Below are 24,287 nucleotides of genomic sequence, written 5' to 3'. Positions count from 1 at the left end.
ACTGGGATAACAGGCAAGCATGGCCTTGGTGTACAAAATGAAGCAGGATAAAAGCTAATAGAGTTTTGCCAAGAGAACATGCTGATCATAGCAAACACTCTTTTCCAACAGCACAAGAGACGACTCTACACATGGACATCACCAGATGGTCAATATCGAAATCAGATTGATTATGTCCTTTGTAGCCAAAGATGGAGAAGCTCTATACAGTAAGTCAAAACAAGACCTGGAGCTGACTGTGGCTCAGATCATGAGCTGCTTCTTGCAAAATTTCGGCTTAAATTGAAGAACGTAGGGAAATCCACTAAACCATTCAGGTATGACCTAAATCATATCCCTTATGAATATACTGTGGAGGTGAGGAATAGATTTCAGGGATTAGACCTGATAGACAGAGTGCCTGAGGAACTATGGACGGAGGTCCGTAACATTGTTCAGGAGGCAGCAACAAAATCCATGCCAAAGAAAAAGAAATGCAAGAAAGCCAAGTGGCTGTCTGATGAGGCTTTACAAGTAGCTGAGGAAAGAAGGGAAGCGAAAAGCAAGGGAGAAAGGGGAAGCTATATCTAGGGTTGGTGGAGAATTTCTCCCCGAAACTTCAGGGGGCCGAGCGCCAACGTGTTCGGCCCCCCGAACAAGTTTCGGGGAGAAATTCTCCGCACCCCCCTGCACCCCGCACCCCCCCTGGGACGGGACTTACCTTTGCCGAATGTCCCTCCCGGCGGCGGGTCCAGCCAGCGGTTCGGCGGGTCTTCATCCGGGGCGGGAGCGGCAGCCGGTCTTTCAACTGGCTGCCGCCGCCGCCGCCATTCCAATAAAATAAAAAAACAAACAAACGCCCCCGTGATAGGCTACGTGACAATTAACGTAGCCTATCACGGCTAGATTTGCAAAGTCAGCCGTGATAGGCTACGTAAATCGTCACGTAGCCTATCACGGGTGACTTATCACAGAGCATATCACAGAGCACATCTATGCCCACAGACTGAGGGACAAAAAAAAGATTTTGCGGTCTCTTAGCACTGTCACGTTACAAAGCCATGGATAAGATGCCCAATTCAATATGGATCCTCTGTATTTTTTCATTGCCCCCCCCCGCCCAACCCTCCCCCCATGAAAGCACAGATTGCTGGGTTACGTTCAGCCCTGATTTGGCAAGTAGTGTTTCCATTCACCAAAGCTCCCTCCCTCCCTCCCCACCTCCCTCCCCTCCTCAACTCCTCACTGAACTTTCTGAAATTGATACTTTTGGTTCCAGGCTGTCTGGGTTGCTCAGAACAAATCACAGAGTTGGCCGAGGGGCTTCATATACAAGCTGCTTCGCTCCGGGGTGCCTCCTTGCTATTCTGCTCCACCTTGTACCACATGGAGGCACCTCTGAAGCAACCCACTTTAACTTGTCATTCAGTCTTAAAGGAAATCAACCCTGAGTGCTCATTGGAAGGACAGATACTGAAGCTGAAGCTCAAATATTTTGGCCACCTAATGCGAAGATAAAACTCTCTGGAAAAGACCCTGATGCTGGGAAAGACTGAAGGCAAAAGGAGAAGGGGACGGCAGAGGATGAGATGGCTAGATAGCATCACCGATGCAATGAATATGAACTTGAGCACGCTCCGGGAGAGAGCGCAGGACAGGAAGGCCTGGCGTGCTATGGTCCATGGGGTCACGAAGAGTCGGACACGACTGAACCACAACAACTACCAAGATAGAAGCATGCACAACTGGCCTACCTCACAAAGCCTTTGTGGCACAGCTTCCTCTTTTCTGAAAGGGATACACACAGAGACAAAGCATGAGACCGTATCTTTAAAATCCAGTCACTTCAGTGATGTGGAGAGCAACTGTTCTCCCCTTGATCTAAAACTGGATTCTGCATATACATTATTTGTTGTTTGGCCACAAAAATGAAGTTGGCAAATAAAATGTTTTCCTATATACAGTTTTGGAACAGTAAGGAGCCATAACTGACCCATGCAAGGACTGGGATGGACAAATCTGTTTCATTTTCTGTTCCATTTGCATTAAAAAAAAAAACATACGTTTGTGTTCTGTCCCATTTCCATATTAGTTTGCCATTTCTTTTTATAGTCCACAGGAACATCCATATGAGTTTTTGTTCACAATTTTCCCGAATATATGTCTTTTTGTACACATTTTCCCCAATGTATGCATTTGTGTATACATTTATTTTTTTAAGTCATGGAACTGGATCACAAAATTTGCAGAAGTACAAGAAAAGTTGGCTTCAGAAAGGCAGTATGGAAATACTTTCAATAAATACTGAAGGAAAATTGTCTTCTGGTTCATATATTAGTTCAGCAAATGCAAATTAGGTCAGTTCATGTCAAAATGTGAACCAAATGAATTTTGCCCCTATCCCCATGCAAGGACACACCTTTCTCTTTCTGTAGCTGACCATGGGAAATCCATGCACTCGCCATCTTCAGGATCGTGGTCTTCTTTATGCACAACAAGTTCTGTTATAACTTCATTTGAAGAGAGTAATGCTGCTTCACCACATTCCTCCAATCAAAGCCTTCTTTGGATTTACACACTTCCAATTTAATTTCTTCCTGCTTCCTCCTAAGGGTGTGTTAGTACTTTAATTTAAAAAATATGCCGTCTTCCTTTCAAGACAGGATAACCCCACTAAGGGAGTCACTTACATTTTCCTCAAAGACCTTACTTACCAGCGATGGCTAAAACAGGATGCAGGACTATAGCGGAAACCTCCGTGGTTGAACCTCGTAGGAATTATCAGTCATGATCACACTGAGAATTGATAGCATTTGCTGGCATTCCACCATTTCCAGTGTGCAAAATGTTTTCCCGTCATTCATTCACTTTTCACTATTATGGCTGAGAGCAACTTCACTGCGCTCCAGACCTTCCCCTCAGCACTCAGCTCAAAGACATTGTACTTTGAACTGTTTCCAAAACTGGAATTGATCTTTTTAAAATACTGCATGTCTTTGGGGGTATTCAGCTTCCCTAGACCATGCATAGGCTGCCAAATTCTACAACCATACTATACACATTAAAAAAAATAATGCTTTCCCCAGTATTTACATTAATGTGTTCTGTCTTGCTTGCGATGCTTTGAGTGCAGGTGCAGTTCAGGTGCTATAGCACAACTCATTGTTTGCACTGACCTGCAGAAAAAAGTCAATTAATGACACTAGAAGTTACATTCAACATGGAGCTGCTGCCACAAACAGCAGCCCTAGGCCAAGTTCTTCCGCCTCTCCCCGTAACTTCCAGGCATGCTTACCTTTCAAAAGAAACTGGAATCTTAATTGGTTTTTACCAGTCTGTATTTTACTTGTATTGTGCCTTCAGTTAACTTTAGTTGCATGTTGATTCTATTTGATACTTACTGTCATATTTGTTGGCAGTAAGCTGCCCCAAACTATCAGGAGAGATGGCATCATAATTTAATTATTATGTAAAATAATTTTAATTTTACAAATTAAAATTATCTGTGTTATGGCATCATCGCATAGACAGTTTCCCTGCCTCCACTTCACACTGTTGCGTCGCATTGGTGAAGATGAGGAAACAACACGGGAAACTAAGTATGTAAATATTATAGGGAGACAGGGAGAGAACTGACACAGGGCTGGCATTTTAACTAGAAGTCCAAGCAGAGGGTCTAGTTCCAACCTATGTAAATGAACAGATGAGTGATAGGAGAATACAAACATCAGGTGTGGTATGACTTCACATATTACTTGTTCTGATGCTAACGCTGAACTCCACTTTTTGATCTCTATGAAAACTTAAGAGCAGCAGTCACTAACAGTTACCTGATCAGTGCAGAGGAATACAAAAAGTCTGTAGTAGAGAGAAAAAGGATCTGTGGGGCCATCTTTAATTGCATCAGCCGGAAAGTCTCATGCATTTGCTTCATTAAAACTTGCCTGACTAAACATCTAGCTAAGGACAGGTGCCAACATCTCTCTCTCTCTCTCTCTCTCTCTCTCCCTCTCCCTCACACACACACACACACACACACACACATGGAGACACACACTTGGAAGCCCACTCTTCCAACGAGTTATTAGACACATCAGTAAAGAATCAAAGTGCCCTTTGACTCGATCACATGTGCTTGGTTTTAACTATTTCTGAATGAATTTGCAACAGAACAGGGTCAGGCTATGCATTCATTTTTTTCCTCCACTAAATTGCAGCATTTAATTTCACCTGTCAACATGCTGAGACCTCACCAACAAGGAAAACTGGAAGCATAATTTAGATTAGGTAAAGCATCCAGCTTTTCCCTGAGCAAGCCAACTGCTCTAGCTGAAAAGACTTACTGGCAGCTTTGGAAAGGGCAGCCAGCAGCTCAACCCTTCCTGCCAAAGGGAAAGGCGAAAAGAAAAGACGATGAGATGAAGGCAGGAGAGAGCTATCACGTTGAAGGGAAACTGGAGAACAAACTATCCATCTCTTCTTAAAACAAATCCATTTCTTTACCTTGGTAATTCTCAGCATATATTGAGAGAGAGAGAGAGAGAGAGAGAGAGAGAGAGAGAGAGAGAGAGAGAGAGATTGCTTAGGAGTGCTTACGAGATCTATATATTATCTCCTAAGCACATCCTGCACATAGAGATAAAGGCTCCAGTTCTCTAAATTTGTTGCTGGTAGATGTCCAGGAATGTGAGGCCAGTGTGGACAGAAGGTCTTTGAGGAAGTGGGTTTCAGGCAACAGGGGAAAGAGAAGTGGGAGGCGGGGATAAACCAAGCCATTAAACACCATGCCTGGAATTCCCTAAGCTGAAGCAATGATCATAGCATGTGGCATCCTAGATGAAATATTACTTTAGATTTCTAGGCTACGCTATACAAATGGGCTGCAGGGAGATACAGTGGTTGCACATTAATAAATAATCAGGTCTCCCACAAAGGCATGCAATTCAACAGAGAGCAAAAGAACATGCAGGGACTGGCAGAAGTTAAAAATTTGTAATGATTGCTATAACATGAAATACCCCAGTCCTCTTCCATTTGCTCTCTAGTGTATATTATTCCACCATCACCACTGTGTCATACCACTCAGCAGTCCAGGAGCCCAGCTCTTCAATAATCATAGGCAGTGCCAGAGAGGGACCAACCCCCCCCCCCGCCAGACAAGTAGTGCGGCCACACCATCCCCCCCCCCCATCATTGCTGAACCCCTTTGGTTGTTGGAAGGAAAGACATTTTCATTTTTAAATTATAACTGGAAGAAGCAGAAGCAGAAGCAGAATTTTATTTTAAAGGCTGCAATCCTAAACATTTTCACTTTAAAGTTAATTATCAAAATCAATAGGACTTACGAAGGGAGCACTGATGCGAATTATACTTCTATTTATTGTGCAGAAATCTGACATGTGAGAAAAGGCTCCAGACACCACTACACACTTAGCTCGTTTCTTCTCCTTAATATTTTTTTCCTAGTATCACCATTGTCAACAGCTACCCCAATTCCATCTTCTGCCAAACACTCTCCCTCCAGAGAGACAGAGAGGTTGCTACTTCCTTTCTTGCAATGAGGCTAGTATGCCATAAACAGCTGCATGACTGTGAGAAATTCAACAGGTACACCTTACCAAGTCATGGAGCTGCATCATCAGTAGAAAAAGCATCACCAACTGTTAAAGGCATAAGACTTTTTGTGAGAAAAGGAGGAAGCAAATGTAGGCAAACACACACACACACACACACACACACACCCCTTATGGGCAATGTAGCCTTTAGGGGGTTTAATGTGTATTTATTATAAGTATTTTTATACCACCCTTCAGTTGTAATCTCAGGGTGGTTTACAACAACAGAGCAAAAATAACCTAAAAAGCACAAAATTATAAAAGCAGCAACAAACAGTCGGCAGGTTTAAAATTAGATCTAAAAATCTCATGAAAGTAAAAAGGCCTTTGTCCGGAGGTGAAAGAAAAATATGGTAGGTGCAAGGTAAGCCTCCCTAGGAAGAGCATTCCACAGCTGGGGTGCTGCCACTGAGAAAGTCCTCTCTCTGGCAGGCTTCCACCTCAGTTGGTGGAGGCACCCATAGGTGGCTGTACATTTAAGATCTTGATGTATGGGTAGATACGTATGGAGACAGCCTGTCCTTCAAGTACCTTTGTCCTAAGCCATGAGGGGTTTAAAAGGTGAAACCAGTACTTTGAATTGGGCCTGGAGATGGACTGGAAGCCAATGCTGTTGGTATAGCCCAGGCACAATATGATCATCATATCCAGTCCCATTAGTAACCTAGCAATCACATCCTGCACTAACTGCAAATTCTGGCATACCCATGTACAGTGCACTGCAGTAGTCTACCCTGGAGATTGTCAGAGTGTGGATGACTGAGGCCAAGCTATCTCTGTCCAGAAGATAGGATGCAGCTGGCATACTAGTCTAAACTGGTAAGAGACACACTATGCCACAGAAGCAACTTCTGCCTTTGGTGACAAAGATGGATCAAGGAGTATCCCATGATGCAAACCTGTTCCCAAGGGGGAGTGTAGCCCCATCAAGCACAGGAGGAACACCACTCTCTTTGGCAGATGAACCACCTACCCACACTGCCTCCACTTTGTCTAGATTGATCTTCTGTTTATTGGCTCTCATCCAGTCCAATATCATATCCAGCTTTCCACCGGGACCACAGTGGAATGATGATTTTCATCCAGGGATGCTAGTTTCCTATCACATCTCACCCAAGATCAACCTCCAGGAAGTAAAGTGCTGGGAAGAACTAGAAGTAAGTGTGTGGTCCAAAATAGGAAAGGATTATGTTCCAGAGCAGCAAAACGGATCAAGAGTCCAGAGGCAGGTGCGTAGTCAAAGCCAGGCAGGGGTCAAGATCCAAGGCAGTAATTGGGGAAAGAAAGCAGGAGCTTAGGCAGTATCTTCCCACCTGAAGCAAATTTCTTGGACTGAGCAGCAAACCCTGAGACTAGGGCTTCATAGGGCCTGATGGGCAGGGACTGGCCCGCAGCCTCAGCCAACAATGGCAAGGAGGGCTGGTACTCTCCAGCCTAGATGGCACCATTAAACCACAGAGCTCAGTCTGCCAGGCTTGAAATAGCGCAGGACTGAGGTCCTGGAGCCTGACTACTGGGAGTCCAGCTTGAGACACAAAGACTTTTGTATATGAGAAACAGCAACATGCACAAGGTATCTTCAAACTCAACAGAAATTTATTATAACTTACAGGAAACACAGAGCAACCTTCTTTGACTTATAAGAGAAGCATAAACAACTCAACCAAACAATTGTCCTTTGTAACTGGTACAGTCATATAGGCCCAGAATTACCCTGGCCTGTCAGGAAATTATGCAGGCCCAACTGTTCCTTGTGCTTCTGCCCAAAACTGAAAGCATTCCCTTCTATTCCTCTCACATGGCCTGAAGACTGAGACCTTCTGGGCGGGCTTCTTAAAGAGGCAGTACACAACACAGACACAGGGTTCTAGTTCCTCCCATCCCCGCACTCTCCATGGTTTCTGATGAAGTATAGGCCTCTATCTTTTTGTACTCCCTTCTGTTCCTACAAAAGCAGAAAATGCTTTGGGAAGCAACAGACATACACACTTTCAACTAACAGGAGTTATTTTTCTCCAGTGGATTCCTAACCACCTTGGGCCCAAAGTACCCAAGACATGATACCTGTCTGCATCTGGGGACTTATTTTTATAGGCTGAGCATTCAAATGTGCAATCTGCCACCCACATCCAATAAGCAGGACAGTCCCAAGTGGGTTGAACCTCTGTTGTTGTTTTTCTGAATGCATAAATGCACTGTTAGTTGCGGTCTTCCCTTGTGGAATTTGGAGTGAAGAAAACAGGAGATGTGCAGGTAGGACTGGGGGACTTTTTCTAGTTGCATGAGCCTGCATCATACAGATAAAGGATACTGTTTGTTTTTTGTTTGTTTGTTTGCTGGGGGCAGATAGAAAATCGTGCAGTAGGATTTGTCAAGAGTCAGTAGAACTGATTACAAGGAGAAACTGACATATTTGTATGTGTGCAGAGAGGACAATTCCACCCCCCCCCCCGAGAATATTGTTTTCTTAAATGTAAACGCCAGGTTTAAAAAGAGTCCATAAGCCCCAATGAAGAGGCTAATTCTCTTTGAAATAAGGAAGCAAGTTCAAAGGCAAGGCTGTTGGTGCGGCTTGAATTTCAGATGAGATAAAAAGCAGGAGCTTCTTTGGCACTGCAGTGCAAAAGCTTACATGGCTTCTTGTGAAAAGCAATTTATTTTATATTATGGCACAGCAACTATCATTTAAACTGCTAGGGATTGTAATTGAACTCAGAAGAACCACCCTCTCCCTGATACACTGGCTACAGTAATATGTTTCCCTCAGGCTTGTTTGAAGTAGCAGCTGTGTCTAGCCCAGTTATGGGGGTGAAGAGGGTTGGTGCTAGGGATGTTGGAGAAATTTGCCATGGAGCCAAAAGAATTCAGATTTTCATGAATCTGACCTGCGGAGTCCACAGCAGGTCAGCTTTCCACCTTTCAGGCAGATTCCACGGAACTGTGGACTTTTTTTCTATTCTCCAGGAATTTTGCACAAATGCCATTTTGGAAAAATACACATTAAAAAAAAACAACCAAAAATGTGCATTTCCCCCATGAAAATGCACATTTCTATTTACATAAAGCATGAAAATGCACATTTGGGGGGAATTTGTGCATTTTTGCATGTGCAAATTTGTGCAAATCTGCATTTGCACAAATACAAATTTGCACAGATTTAGAAACAAACAAAAATCTGATTCCATCAATGGGCAGATGAAGGAACAAAAGGCACCTGACAATCCATGAAACACAGACGGAACGGATTTTACACAGGCCGTACATCCCTAGTTGGGGCATCGCTGGCTAGTGGCAAATAATCTCTCACAGATCCAGTCCACATTAGGGATGGTGGAAATTCCACCACGGACTCCAATGATTTCTAAGAATCCGGACCCCCCGGAGTCTGTGGCGAAACAGACCACTCACCTCCACCACTCTGCGAAGTTTGCACTGGCCAGTTAACCGCGCTGCCATCCACTGCTGGTCTGCAGACACAAATGGCGTCCAGCGCAGCAGACGCCATTTGCGTCCCTGCTCTTTGCTGTGATAGGCTACATAAAGAAGTCCGGCACCGGACGGACCCGGCTGGCGGCTCCGTGGACTTGCCGTGGAGCACAGCCAGCCAGGGAGGATTCTAGGGGGAGGAACAAATTGCCTCCCCCCCCCGCTGACCCCCCCAGCGGACTCAGATGAGTGGAGTTCGTACACCCCTAGTCTACACGTTATACTAATTGTGTTGTTAATTTGGACCCTGATGAGTGTGATTAGTTGTTGCGTAGGTCATCAGCTATGCTGCACAGTAAAAACAGACGCACAGAAAACCATCATTTTAACCAATCCTTGGTTAGTCATTCATTTATGTATTTATTTGATTGCCTGCCTTTCCTCCAAATAGCTCAAGGTGGAATACGTTGTTTTCCCACTACCACCACCACCCTATGAGGTAGATTACAGTAATGTACATAGATAGAGTAACGTTGAGAGTTTCTTTTCTTTTCCTTCAGCATTTTGACATTTTTGCTCTTATCCAATATGGCAGCTTCTTTGAAACAGAAGTATTTCCTCCCCTCCTTCCTTCATCTCTTAGCCTCCCCGGCCATGGCTTTTGTGCCATTCCTTGTTATCTGAAACACAACTAGCTGACTTTGGGGTCCTTTTGTAATTGCATTAAAGTAATTAGGGCTATGCTACAAGTGCAATGCAATGTGTCTTTACATTATTTCAGTAAAGAATCAGGCATAGGCAAGAAATTCAAATGCCCTAATCCTGGGAAGGATAATTGTGCATGGAAGCAGGAGCAGCTCAGTAGTAGAGCGCATGCTAAAGGCACCGCCCCATCTGGCTCACTGGTGCCTGCCCAGCCCCGTCCCCCACTCAAGCACCCCCAGACCTGTGCTTGACCCCCTTACCACCATACTCACCGAGCAGCCTGCACTCACCCAGGCCCCGTCCTCCAGCATCACGATTGCCATATTGCAAAAAAACATGGCAATCGTGAATATGCGCATATAGACTTTTACACAAAATGACACTGTGAATCACCCATATACACAAGATTACCAGAGTAAATGGGCTATTTACATCTGTAATCTTGCGGATATGGGCGATTCACAGCACTATTTTGTGTATAGCTCTATGTGCATATATTCGCAATCACCTTCTTTGCGGAGGGATGATTGCAATGCTGGAGGATGGGGCCCGGGTGAGTGCGGGCGACTCAGCGAGCATGGCAGGGGGTTGAGCCGTGGCAAGGGCTTGGTGGGAATGGCTTGGGGGCATGGGCAGGGGGGAGTCTGCCGGATTCCTGGATTGCATCAGGCACCCACACCATCCCTAGCTAAAGGCCCCAGGTTCAACCCTTGGCCTCTCCAAAAAACTCTTGTCTGAACCCCTGGAGAGCCCTGGCCAGTCAGTGTAAACAATATTGAGTTAGTTTTGTCAGTGGTTCAACTTGGTATAAGGCCTCTTCCTAAATGTAGGCAGAATTTGGATGTACATCAGAAAGCGCATCGAAGTGTGGATGCTGTATTGCTTTCAGTGGATGAGTGCTCAAATGTGCATTCAAATGCACACACACTTGTCTACTTTCTGCTACAGCTAGTTAGACTTAAATACTATTTTATATGACTAGAGCTAGGTTGGTGTCTAAATGGCTATTTTTAAAAATATCTTCTTTTTGTAAATAATTTTTTAAAAGAGTACAAAATGAAAACACCCCCCCCCCCACACACACACACACACACAAATCTACAGGCAAAGTCTGGCAGACCAAACATCATCAGCTCTGTAAAGCACAAAGGCAGCTTCACAGAATGAGAGTTTTCTTCATACCAGTACTGTCAAGCACAACCTGAAAAACCTGGGCACTAGTCAACAGTCACTCAGACACTCTGGGGCACTTCCATCACCTGCTCAGGTAGACATATACCATCATTAAACTATATCCTGTGTGACACAGTGCAGACATTTTGAACACTCGCTGGAAAAGTTACCACACCAAATTAACACAGAATTCAGGAAGTGGATTTAGTGCTGAGTGGAAATGTCCCCATTTTCATGGGATTGGACAAAATATGGGAGGATGAGGGGCGATGAAGCTTACCACCACTGCCCAGAGTTCCTCCCAGCAACTACCACTTATCAGCCACCATTTTCTATTCCCACTCACCACCTCACTGGCCATCACCTTTCATTCCCCAGAAGCCCCCGTCGGAACAGTGGTCATTAAATTGGATCTTTCCCGGGGGGGGTATTGTGGAGGGGGAAAGATGGAGGAGTTTTGGGCAGTGGCAAACAGTCTCCCCACTTTCCAAAATGGAAAGAAATCTGTGGGTAGCCTGACGGGTTTTAATTTCATTCAGATGAGAGGAAGAGTGCACTGTAATATCCATCTCATTTACAAAAATACAAGGACAGCATGGTGGGGGCCAATCAAAGCAGGCAAAAGAACCTCTGACTCTGTATCAAATTTCCAAAGCAACAGTGTGGAGCTTTTGCAGCTGCACCCGCTACCCCTGCTAAACTCACAGCATTAAACTCTCATCTGCCTATGTCAGACTCCGAAGTGCAAACTATTTCTCTGCCCCTCCCACTACTTCTGTTTGGTATCACATCCTGAAGGCAGAGGAGAGAGGTTTCCAGGCCATTAAGGAAAACCTCCTCCATTGTTAAAAAGCACTGCTGTTCTTGCATCAAGCCTGTGACACAAGCTCATTAGTTTGTCAGGTGAAACCACACGCAAAATCAAGACAGCAAAACTTGGAACATACTGATAGTGTGTTGCAGAGCCAACATGTGTGCTATATGGTGGGACCAGGGGCACACATTTTAGATTCAGCATGTAGCTCTGACATACTCCATCATGTCTGAAGAGCAGTGTTCGTATGAAAGGAGGGTCCAGCCCAATTAACTGTTGTGATGACTACGGATGTATGGACTGTATAAACTCTGCTCCATCTGTGTTTCACGGATCGTCAGGCGCCTTTTGTTCCATCATCCACTCACAGACAGAGGCAAATTTTTTTCTTCATCATGCGGAAAAATACGCAAATAATTACGTAAGAGGTTTCATAAGAATTTACATAATTTACCTCAGTACGTAACATTTAGCGTATTATCCCCCATCCCATTCAACATTTCCCCAGCAGAAACTTGTGAATTTTCCTATGTATAAATATGCGTAAATTTCAGGAAAGTAAAAAAATCATCCAAAAATCCATGAACTCTGTATGGCCTGATGGGGTCAGTCCACAGTGGATTTCGCAGGCCAGATTCTTAGAAATCCGAGCTCGTTTTAGTCCATCTTGAATTTCTCCAGCATCCCTAGTGATGTCAGGTCCACCTGCCATTTACCCCAAACACACTCCCCATACTTGCTCTCCAGCACTGCACTTAATAGGTAGTTATGCAAGGCACAGGCACCCCACATATTTTACATTTGCCCAATACTGATCTCTGCTGTTATTTACATCATGGGCAAGCATTTGCCATGGTGCACTAGCACGCAAATTACAGGGGCAATTTTCTAACTGCCTGATACTCAGGCCCGAGGCCAGGCTGACAGATAAGCAGCAAACATGAAGCTGGATGGCTATATTCCTAAGAGGAGTATGGCAGTGTTATAGACTCATCTGATGCTGCCAAGCCCAAACTCCAGCAGAAATGTCTGCCCCCAAAATGTTCACATTAGAAGTGGGAGGAATTGTTCAATATGACAGCTTGTGTAGGCCCAGTCATTTGTGGCCCTTTTTCTTGATTCTCTAAGCAATGACCTTCACAACCATGTCTCTGCACTGAGTATTTGTAACACATACAAACTGATGTATTACCCGGAAAATGTACTCGGGCCGGGGGGTGGGGGGAGGACAACATCTCCCAATTCCTTCATTTTCATGATTAATCCCATTTGTTGCTTTTAATTTGCATTCTGCTGAATTTGATTTCTGTCTTTTCTTATTATTCAAAAGACACACACAAAAGCCCACCCAACAAACAACAACAAAAACCTCACCAGATGCTTTCAGAATGAATATGCAAACAAAGTAAGAATATAAATTAGCGAAGTGAAATAGCAGGTTATAGGAGTGCAGCATTCACATCTCTTCCCATTACGTTCAAGAGTTAATTGCTGGAATCGGATTCCGAGTCTATGCCACAAACAGACATTTCCTTGTCCAAATGAAAACTCTTTTGACTTCTCAACTGCTGCCCATTAGATCTAAGGGGCTGCATCTTTTTTTCCATGACACATTACAAGATAATTTTAGAAAAACCAGCTCCAAAAAAGAACAATATGTCAGAAACAATTTATGACAAGAATTCTTGGTATTCAGAAGAAATCAAGTGGGAGTAAATTACAGAAAGTACACTAGAATATCTATCTTGAAACCCCTCTGAGATAAACATCTATCCCTATGCATCAAAGGGATTTCTCTTGTCCCATCAGGTAACCATCCTGCTCTCCTTTGAATAAAGAATTTACTGTGAGTGGTAGCCCAGAGAGAGAACAGTTTTTCTGCCATTAGCTAAAGGACTGTAGCCGGGTTCTGCATTGTTGTCTGATAGTAAATATGGTTCAATTACTCTTTCAGGTCTAGATTTCTGACTGTAGCAATATTGGTTTAGTTCTAGCTCTAGCAAAGTGTTCCCTCAGGAGGACCCCACTCATGTGATGGTACGTGTATGTATGCATTGGACCAGGGATCCATGTTGTCAGGTTCTGGCATAATAGCTACTGCACCACCAGCACTTTCTTTCCACTGCAGGCCTAACTTTATGTTTTAAGGGTGCCACCTAAAACAGGGATGGGCAGAAGGTAAATCTCCAGATACTTAGAAATCCAGCTCCCAGAAGCCCCTGTCAGCATGGCCAATGGTCAGGAAAGCTGGGAGTTGAAGTCCAAAAATCTGGAGATCTACTTTCTACCTACCCAAATTAGAAAGCAGCATCCTAGTGGACATTCTCTGCCCGCCAGGTCCTGTAAAGCAGGGGTGGGTATGCTGTGGACCTCAGCCTAATATCACATGGCCCTCTGCCTAAAGCCCCAGTTCAGACCTCTGGTAAGAGTAATCTGTCCCTCCCTTGGCAGACCACTGGGCAAGGAGGAAAACAAAGAGGGAAGGTGCCAGATGAAAGAAAGAGAAAGAAGGGGGTGGCAGAAGGAGAAATTTGTGGCCCCACCCACTTTGGGCTCCTGTCTACCACTGGTTTCGGCCCCATCCACCTTTAGCATGTGCCCCTGACAAATTATCCCCAAGGGAATATAGCCCTCGACAGAAAAAAAATGTTCCCCACCCTGGCGATAAAACAGCAGCCTCAGACCTTGCTCCTCAGTTCGAGGCACTCAGCTTTTGGATGACGGCACTGTAGTGAGGCCGTCAAGGTGGTGGTTGAAGTGGCCCTGCCCAAATGCCTGCAAGGGGAATTAAGGAAGCGCCCCTGGTGGACTAAGCAAGGACCCCCGCTCGAATGCCTGTGAGCAGAATTGAGGCAGGTACCACCGCCTTGAGCAGGACTCCCCACCCCAAGTTTACTTGCTCCCCACTAGAGATGCTGGAGAATTTCATTTTTAAGTGAACCAACCTGATTTGCACTTCCTGGATTGATATGCATATCAGAGCACAGTTACTCTTTGGAGAGTGCAGTTCTCTGAATTTTGCAATGCAGTGCAAGTAAAAAAAATGCAGACTAAAATGTGTATTTTAAAGGGGGAGCATGGACAAAAAAAGGGGGGAAGAGGAACATACATATAATTTAAATGTGAATTTTCATGGTATTGTTTGTTGTTGCTTTTCAGTTCACAGAAAATAGGATGGAACTGATTTACAATTAAACACACGAAAAACTGACACAGACCAGAAATAGACTGATCCATCCATTCCTTTCCCCCTTTCAGCTCTCACCCCATTCACACTGTTCTCCAAAGGGAAGAAAAGCCTCAACTTCTGGCATGGGGATGATGTAGGTGGTCATGCGTGGATAGCTCCCTTGAAGACAGGAGACTTTGACTGGGCCTCTGCTTCCCAGGGGCCAGAAGTACTAAGAACTAGGGATGGGCAAACATGCAGTGTCTGAGCTTATTGTGGTTCTCTGCATTCTTCCTTGAAGCTCATTTCACTGCATTTCCCAATTGGAGTTGCACATTTCCCTCCATAGACCAAAGTATGAAAATGCAGACTGGGGGGAGGGATTTACACAGATGCACAAGTGTACACTTTTGAACACGAACACAAGTTCAGGAAGTTGCAAAAATTCCCCAAGAATTGTGTTCCCGCTCGTGTTTGCTTTCAGGTTTGCAAACAAGTCATGTTTGCATGATTTGAGAACAGGAATAAAATTCTCATACATCCCTATTAAAAACGTCTATGATCCTAGGAGAAAAAGAGTCTTCTAGTGTGCTTTCTGTCTGGGTGCTAGAAAGGAGGAGAGGCCTGGTAGATCTCTTCCACCCTTGAGGGAGCCTTCCACCACCTGCTACACTGTGTCCCTGTCCAAAGGTGAGGCTTTTTTTCCCCTTAGTGGAGATGGATGGTTGGAGACCCTCCAGCCTGTGGAGAAAGTATGGACTCCAGGCCTCTCAGTCCAGACCCCTTAGAATCTCCCCAAGGTCACATGCCATCACCAGCCCCACTCCAGGTCACGGATATTATTTACTCCATCCTGCTCTGTCCCCCAACTACAAGGCTGATAAAGCAAACCTTGCACAAATGCAAGGAGTGTGTTTGCACACTTACACTTGGTGTGCCAGCTGCAACCCTGCCTGAGTCGGCCTGACTTGGCAATAGTTATCCGTGCCTTGCTTACGCCACACTTAGACTACTGTAATGCGCTCCTCATGGGGCTAGCCTTGAAGAGCCTCCAGAAGCTACAGTGGGTGCAAAATGTGGCAGCTGGGCTGTTAACCGGTGCACAGTATTGGAACAATATTATAGCTGTCTTGAAAAACCTGCACCGGTGGCCAATTGTTTTCCCGGCTCAGTTCAAGGTGCTGGTTTTACCCTTTAGAGCCCTGAACAGCTCTGGACCTGGCTGTTTGGGCTGATGAGAAACAATGATTCGACTAAACATTCCTGAAATCCAGCCAGTAACTCAAGGAGGAACACCGCAGTCAATTTACGATACCTACCTTTATTTCACTGATTAATCGGCTGTTTCTACCCCGGCAAACAAGGGGTGCTTGAGGGCGTGGCTAACGGCGCGAGAAAGGACTCTCGGTATGCGGAAGCGTGCTTGTCTTTGCCTGGTTGCCTAGGCATTAGCAAGCCACACAGGAAAAGGTCGCTCAGCCTGCGTTCTCACTGCGGCTGCTTCTGTCTGCAAGAGAGTTTAAACAGGCAAGTTGCTTTCCAGCGTTGTCCGAGGCAGGTGGGCGGGCTGACAGACACAAGTGTGTGCAGTGCAATGATTCAGGATCGTCACATTTGCTCTAGAGTAAGTCCCATTGACCTTAATGGGATTTGCTTCTGAGTAAGCAGTTTGCATTGCAGGTCTTGTTTATCAGCACAATGTAATCTTTTCTTTTGTTTAATGTGAATGGGGTGTGTGTGGGGGGGGGGGAGCGTGTTCAAAATGATATCGAACCAACCCACCCCTTAAATGATCAGATACAGACACACGGTGGTGCGCATTGCAGCAGGGCAAGATTTTACTAAATGTATTTACGTATATACAACTGTTGTTGGATTAGTGGGACTTCAGCTCCCCCTTTCCTGTGCTAAAAATCAAAGACTTAGACTCCCTAGTCAAGCACAAAGACGGTCTCGGAACAGAGTGCTTTTCTTTCAACTACTCAACTAGTGAGGCACAAGGACTCTTGAAGAGGAGGGATAAGAACACTGAACTACACTGCAGGATTGTCCGACGCTACACACTGTCTCCCCCTCTTCCCCAGCCCCCATGAATATGAGTATAACAAACAGTACGGGGCTACTTCGCAGAGTTGATGTAACCGCGCTCTTTCAGGCACAGTGCCACCCCCTTCCTCAGCCCCATCCCTTACAATATAGGTATATGATGAACTTTAGTGTATTTATATTGCCAGGGTACTTTTAAAAATGTTTACATACTTGTTTGGCTGTGGGATCTTTCTTTTTTGCATGAAATAAGAATGAAATTAAAAAGAGCATAAACTCCTGCTTTTGCTGCTACCTTTTGTTTGGGGGTGGATATCCTACAGCCTGATCACAGCTACCCTAAATTCTGCATTTCTCAATTGTTTTTCTATGACCAGAAACCATTTATTTATTTATCAGGTACATTTATATCCCACCTTCCCTCTGAGGACCCTGAGGCAGCTTACATGATCCTTCTCCTCCTCCCCTACCGCTGTGAGGTAGGTTAGGCTGAGAATCAGTCACTGGTCCAAAGTCACCCCGTGAGCTTCATGGCCAAGTAGAGACTAGATCCCAGGTCTCCCAATTCAGTACTCTAACCACTACACCACACTGGCACATGGATTTTAAATTATGCAGGAAGTCCCTCCTACAGACACTTGGTTTGTCGCCCACTGTATATTTGTTTTAAAATTATGGATTTCTGCTCCCCTCAGTATCCATCATAGCTGCTGTGATTTCATCCAAAAAACTGCTGTGACTTCAACTAAAAACACTGAAAGGCAGCAGGAGCAGGCTAATTTTTCAGAAAATGGGCAGGATATGGCCTGCACACTTTGCTTTGTTTCTCTGGTTCTACAAGGGCTAGAGCAGGGGTGCACAACCAGCAGTCCCTCGAGGCCTTTAATGTGCCCCCCAATAGTGCCCTGACCCCTGCCCTCCCTGCTGACAAATTCCCCCCACCTGCACTTTCCACTAGGGATGTCCGGCATGGGGAAATCTAGCCTTCTTGGGGCTCAACGGATTTTCCCAGAGCCCTGGCTCGGTTTGCATTTGTGAGCCGAGACATGGGCTCCCCACCAAAACTTGCGCACTCTCCCTGCTTGTTGTGCACAAAGATCTCCCTTCTCCCTGCTGGAGCACCAGCAGGAGAAGGGAGACTTTTGCACACAAGGTCTGGCATTGGAATTGCCCCACACTGTCACTTCCACTGTTATTGCCTTCTGGCTGCTCTGTGCAACTCTTGAGCGACAGAGTGGCCAGCAATGGCAACAGCAGAATTCTGTGAGCTGGCCTGATTCGGCACAGGTCAAGTCAGGCTAGCTGGCGGACAAGCAAGCCCGAATAGGGGTAGTAGCCAAGCCGTCAAAAGCTCAGCAGGCTTGACCCCCAGGCGGACTCCTCTGAATCCCTACTTTCCACTCCCTCCCTCCCACAATGACCCTCAAACAGATGGCTTTTTCCCCACTGCTTCTAGCAGCAAGGAAAGAGGAATTTGTATCAGGATCTCTGCGATGTGTGTGCGTGCATGTATATGTGTGTCTGCATCTTCACATGCGGCCCTCAGTGCTGAAAAGCAGGTTTTGCACTGCTGGGCTAGAGCTTTACTTTAAAAAAAGAAGAAAGAAAGCTGGGAACCTGGGCCAGCCGCTAATGGTGCAAAAGGGCACCAGGTGGCATGGCTAGGGTCTGGGTAAAACATGGCCAACCCCCACCCCACTCCCAGTGTGCAGCAAAGGCATTTTTCATTACAGCAGCCAGCATGCCTGCCTGCCTGCCCTCCCACAAAATGATTTTTCTTCCTTTTCTGAGATCTATAGTCCCACAAAATGATCTTGCCAACCCCAAGAGGAAAAGGTGAATCCAGGCAGCAAATTCGGAGGCGGGTGAAACTGTAATGAATTACTTCATGTCATTTCGGGCCAGCCCTACAAGGTCTGACACTGCCAAATGATCCCTGATTATCAGCTTCATGAAGCCAGATGTCAGTGCCTGCTGGCTCATCCTAAAGAGCCTATGCAGAGAGCTGAAGGCAGGGATGAACCAAGACATTTTGCTGCCTGAAGAGGAGCAGACAATGCCCCCACGCCAAGTCAAGGTGCAGAATTCCCTAGGCCAGCTAAGTTATTTTAGGCAGAAAATCCCACAAGAACCTCTCCCCTTTCCTGTCACTAAAAGAGAACCAAACATATATGCTGCCCTTCCAGAACACCCAGAAGTCGCTGCCACAGGAAGCCGCCACCTCACTCTGTGAAATGGGAGGGCCAGCCTTGGCTGAATCGGAATGGGACGGGGGAGAAATTTATGGTGAAGTCTATCATAAGAATCTGTCTTATATGGTGTTTGACCACCAATCCCCTTAGACCACCAGCATTGCCCACATTCCAAAGTCTCAAGCAAGGGCCTTACCTAATACCTGGTAACTGAAATCCTTAAATTAGAGATGCCAGGGATTCAACCTGTAATCTTCTCCATGCAAACATGTACTTTCCTACTGATCTATGAAGCTTTCCCATCCTTTCAGGATACTGTGCCCGCCTCCTTTATTTAATTTAACACTTCCATGGGTGGCAACTTCATGGTGCTCACAGCATTAGACATTCTCACTATACTCATTGGGTTAGAATCAGTCATACTTAAAGGGGGCCCATACTTGGTCATACTCAGAGGAGACCCACTGAAATCAATGGGGCTTAACATAGTCATGACTAACTTAAGTCCTGTTGATACAAATAATCAACAGGACTTAAGTTAGTCATGACTATGTTAAGCCCCATTGATTTCAGTGGGTCTCCTCTGAGTATGACCAAGTATGACTCCAACCCATTCTGTCCAGCTCCTTCAAAATCCTTTTGAATTCTTAGCCAGTCACCTGATACCCTGAAGTAGTCCCTTCCCCATCCCAATCTGTGAGAAATCATTTCTTCCTCCAGCTACCTGCAAGACTTTCCCATCTCAGGATCCACAATGAACATTTTGGGGGAAAACATTTTCTAAATATATGAAGCTGCCTTATATGGGATCACACCATTAGTCCATCTAGCCCAATACTGTGTACTCTGACTGGTAATATATGAGATCTCCAGCGAGTCAAATAGAGGTCTTTCCCAGTCCCACCCAACTACACAAAGTCGTGTTAGCTGGAGAAGTAGGTGATTGAATCTGGGACATTCCACATGCAAATGCATGTACTCTACCATGGAGTCATGCCCCCTTCTCGTGCCTGAGGAAGCTGTATGTACTCTTCTACAGTAAAAAGCCACCCTTCTGCAAAGAAAGAAAACAAAGTTCTTTTGTGTTCTTTCTGCAAAGAAAGAACAAAAAAGAACACCCAGTCAACAAATGTGATGTATTTGTAGGGATGTACAGATCATATAAAATCTGTTCCATCTGTATTTTGAGGATTTTCAGGTGCCTTTCACTCTGTCATCCACTCATCACCAGAATCTGATTTTCCCCAAATTTGCATGTGCGCAATTTTGCACATGCAAAAATGTGCAAATTCCACCCAAATGCACATTTTCATGCTTTAGTCTATGGGGAAGATGCACATTTTTGGCCAGACTTTTTATTTTGCATATTTTTCTATGACGAAATTTGGGAAAGTTAGAAAACTGGTCCGCAAGACCATGGAATCTGCCCTACGGGGGAAAGGCCGGTCTGCTGAGGAATCCGTGAGTCAGTTTCATGAAAATCCGAACTCATTTGGTTCCCCTGCAGATTTCTCTGACATCCCTGTATATTTGCATATACCTTGTGTAACTGACTTTGTTTCCAAAGTTTTGACTGTAATGTAGGATTTATTTGGCAGAGACTGGCATGGAGATGGGAATGAAAGCAGAAAAGGAAAGTGTACAGCAATTGGTGGTGATAGATAGGCCAGAAGGACAGGGTAAATGGGAAGAATAACTGAAACGGCTAAAGGAGGTTGGGAAGGTACTCACCTCCACCATCCTGGCTACTAGATATTTGATTCTTTATTCATTTGATCGTATTAAAAGAAGATAATATGGCTTTGATGTGGTTCTCAACATATGGGACTTCCGTTGCGTATGGGACAGCCTCTTTCATCACAGAAACTGAACTGTCATTCATTCCTATATGGCAAGGGTGCAGGAGCTCTTTCAACCTGAGGGCTGAATACCATTTCAGAAAAGTTCTCAGGGTCCTCGTTCCAGCGGGGGCCCGCCAGAGCCAAAGGGGGCAAGACCAAAACACCGAAAACACAAGAGTACTTTAGCTTAAAGCGCTTACTGCCAGTAACTAAACCTGAGGAGAGGCATGTCAACTATTAAGAATGGGGGGGGGGGGAACCACACAAAAAACAGTAAGCCACCAAACAATTGTGTCCTTCTCTAAACCAAGTCCTGGCTCCTTCCTAAGCTAATACAGGGATGTATACAATAGAGTAGCCAATTTAACAGGCAGTTTTACCAGACACAGAGAGGTTTTTCCAGAGCAAGGTCTGAGGCACAGCCGAGGCGAAAAGCCAGAAGATCATTAGATCACTCAAGTAAAAAACACAGTCTAGGTAGAAGTCCGGAAGTCAGTAGCATGGAGGTCGAAACACATGGCAAAGTCAGGAAGAAGAAAACAGGATACAAGGACTAGAGCTGAAGTTCAGACCATGTTTCCAGCAACTGTCAGGTTACAAGTGAGAGCTGATATAGCTAGAGCTACTAGAGCCCCACCCAGTGCTCAACTACATTACATTAGAAGCTTGTGAGATGTCCTCCTCAACAACTCATGAGTATTTCTCTTCACTAAGCAAGCACTCCTTTGCATGGCCACCATCCTATCATGTATCTTAAGGCGCCAGCATTCACAGAGGCTAGGCAGTGGCCCAGCATCCCCCTCTGCCTCAGAAACCAAGCTCTCTGCCTCTCTAGGAGGCATATCCACAGGCATCACTCCTGAGGGTCCAAGACCATCTTGAGTAGTGCCAGGGTCTTCTGAGGGGCCAACTGGCTCTGAAGGTTCTGGCTCTTCCTCTGAAAATGACTCCGGTGGCAGCATGACACCTGGGACCATGACACTTGGGAAGGGTGTGGCCATTTGGGAAACCCCAGAGGGCCCAATTTGGCCCCCAAGCTTGCGGTTCGGCATCCTTGCTGTTTTGGGCTGCTATCTCAATTAACACTGAGAAAGAAAGGTCCTTACATTCTGATTATAACATATTTACTGGAAACATCACATTCACTTCCAGTTAATATGGTTGGGCTACTAGGATTATTTTTCTGGCTTCTTTTTAGCAGAGAAGGCCCTAATATTTTGAAATGGCTGAGACTAGGGGGGGAAAGTTTTGCTTTGTTATACACAACTTTTTTTAAAGGCTTAATGCAATTAACATGTAAAATGACCAAGTGAAAAAACAATACAGCAAAGAACATATACATCTTGGGCACTCTATGTTGAGAAAGAAGCAAATGAAAAAGAAAAGAAAAAGGAAGCTTATGTGTGTGTTTTAAGGAAACAAATCCACAAGCACAACAATTAATCTGTCTCTTTGTAAATCCATACTCTGTCACGCTACTTCATGTTCCTATTGGTCTTGCTAGAAGTGCTCAGAAATTATCACTGCCAGGAATCCACAAGTCTAATCATTAACAAAAGAGACAGATGCTTTGATTCCTTTCACTGTTTTAAAGATTCAGCAAAGAGGCTTTGAAGTCTAAGGTTAAGACAAGATACCAGGTTTCCCTAATTTAGAAGACAGGCAACAGAACAAAACAAAAAAACAGGTGAAATATTTCATTATAAAGGAAGTTATTATTAGGGATGGACCGGTGTGTGTCCCCCCCCCGTCCGGGTTCTCCAGACACCCGCCCAGCCCCTGCCCCTGCTCATGTGCCTCCAGACCCATGCCCAACCCCCATGCCTGCTTGCCGAGCCACCCGCACTCACCTGGGCCCCATCCTCTTGCACCACGATCACCATGTTGGGAAAAAACATGGCAATCACAAACATGCACACATAGACTTTTACACAAAATGGTGCCATGAATCCCCCATGTACGCACGATTACAGGTGTAAATGGGCTATTTATGCTGTAATGTTGCGTAGATGGGCGATTCTCACACCATTTTGCGTAAAAGTCTACGTGCACATTTTTGCAATTGCCATGTTTTTTCATAGCATTGGCGATCACAAAGGAGGACAGGGCCAGGTAAAAGCAGGCAGCTCGGCGACCGTGGCAGGGAGGTTGAGCAGGAGCTCAGTGGGAATGGCTCCAGAGTGTGGGCAGTCCACTGGACTTCTGGAGCAAAACAGTTGCCCGCACCATCCCTAGTTATTATTAAAAGTCCCTCACCCATGACCTCCGTCCCTCCGTACATAGACTTAGCGGACTTATACAACCACTGTTGTATGGTGTCAGCTTAAAAACTCCAGTGTGAGCTGTTCATCTCTAGCCTCACAATACAGTTCAACTCCCTTCACCCAACATCCTGTCCTGCACTGTGTGGCAGTCCCTTGAATCTATTCCATGTTCGCCATATCTTTCCTGTGCATGTCTGACTACTTCAGGCTTTTCACACATGACATATATTCGGAGGGGGGGGGTAGGGGTGGAGATGACAGCAAAGAAGGTTTGATTGACAAAAAACGGACAAAAGAGAAGAGTTCCTAAGATGACCAAGAGCAAGATTAAGCCCCCCTTCACTTATGCACAGGCAGCATTGGGTGGCTATGTGTCTTACTTTACATGACAGTCTGTCATGTCTTCCCCTGAAACCATGGTCTAAGAAGGAGAATCTGATTCAGAGACAGAAGAATCTGATTTAGGACCTAGTCAAGTTTTCAATTGTCAGGGTGCTGGGAATTTCTATCTGCCTTGTTTCACAGTAGATTGTGAACAGGAGGATGCAGTTACTTTTCCTCCCCTACACCCTAAACTAGGCTTGGAAAAAGCACCCAATTCATACCAGTCTGATCAACATTCCTTGATAAGAGGCCAGGAGGCAGACTTGGCTGAGAAGGGGGCATGTCCAAGGCTGTCTCCCGAGCAACACCAGTGGCTGGAAAGGAGAGAAGAAAAACAACCAGTCTGGCAGAGTTTTCATCTCTGGGCTAAGTTTTCCTGCAGGGCTGGTTTAACAAGTGAGGAACTCTAGTTCCCCCGCCCCCACATAAAAGTTGGCGCACAGGCTAAAGAGGTTTGTGGTTGCAACATCACTGATCCCGGACACTCCTTTGCTGAGACTACTCTTGAACCCTGAACTATTGCATGCCTTGAATCCTGTGCCTTGGGACCCTGTTTTGGATTATACCGCTGGATTATAAAACCCTGTATCTGGCTCCTGTTTAGATCATCTGAGGTTATTTGAACTTTGACTCACTAAAGTCTCTGATCCAGGATGTTTTGCATCCTGCTGTTTTAAAG

General features: G+C 45.3%; 1 protein-coding gene across 7 annotated transcripts in view; it reads right to left on the bottom strand.

Moving 5' to 3' along the window:
- The window catches only part of FHIT (fragile histidine triad diadenosine triphosphatase), a 1,278,194-nt gene extending 1,261,949 nt beyond the window's left edge, over positions 1 to 16,245 (bottom strand). For 5 of the 7 annotated variants that reach the window (XR_014788578.1, XR_014788577.1, XR_014788576.1 and 2 more), the window contains exons 1-2: positions 16,201 to 16,245; positions 5,598 to 5,639 (exon numbers count right to left, since the gene is read on the bottom strand). Coding sequence is in view for 1 of the 7 variants with exons in the window: in XM_084840497.1 (XP_084696623.1) it covers positions 2,399 to 2,422 (24 nt within the window). In the remaining 6 variants the exon portion in view is untranslated. Of the gene's footprint in view, positions 1 to 2,398; positions 5,640 to 16,200 lie in introns of all 7 variants that reach the window. The other 2 variants (XM_084840497.1, XR_014788575.1) reach the window with 2 other exon arrangements.
- Between the last annotated feature and the right edge of the window lie 8,042 nt (positions 16,246 to 24,287).

The sequence above is a fragment of the Heloderma suspectum genome, chromosome 2 (assembly GCF_057233095.1).
Source record: "Heloderma suspectum isolate Gila_16-S chromosome 2, 16-S_ref, whole genome shotgun sequence".
Lineage (NCBI taxonomy): Eukaryota > Metazoa > Chordata > Lepidosauria > Squamata > Helodermatidae > Heloderma > Heloderma suspectum.
Note: the sequence above shows the minus strand (reverse complement) of the source record. Positions and strands in the feature narration are given on the sequence as shown.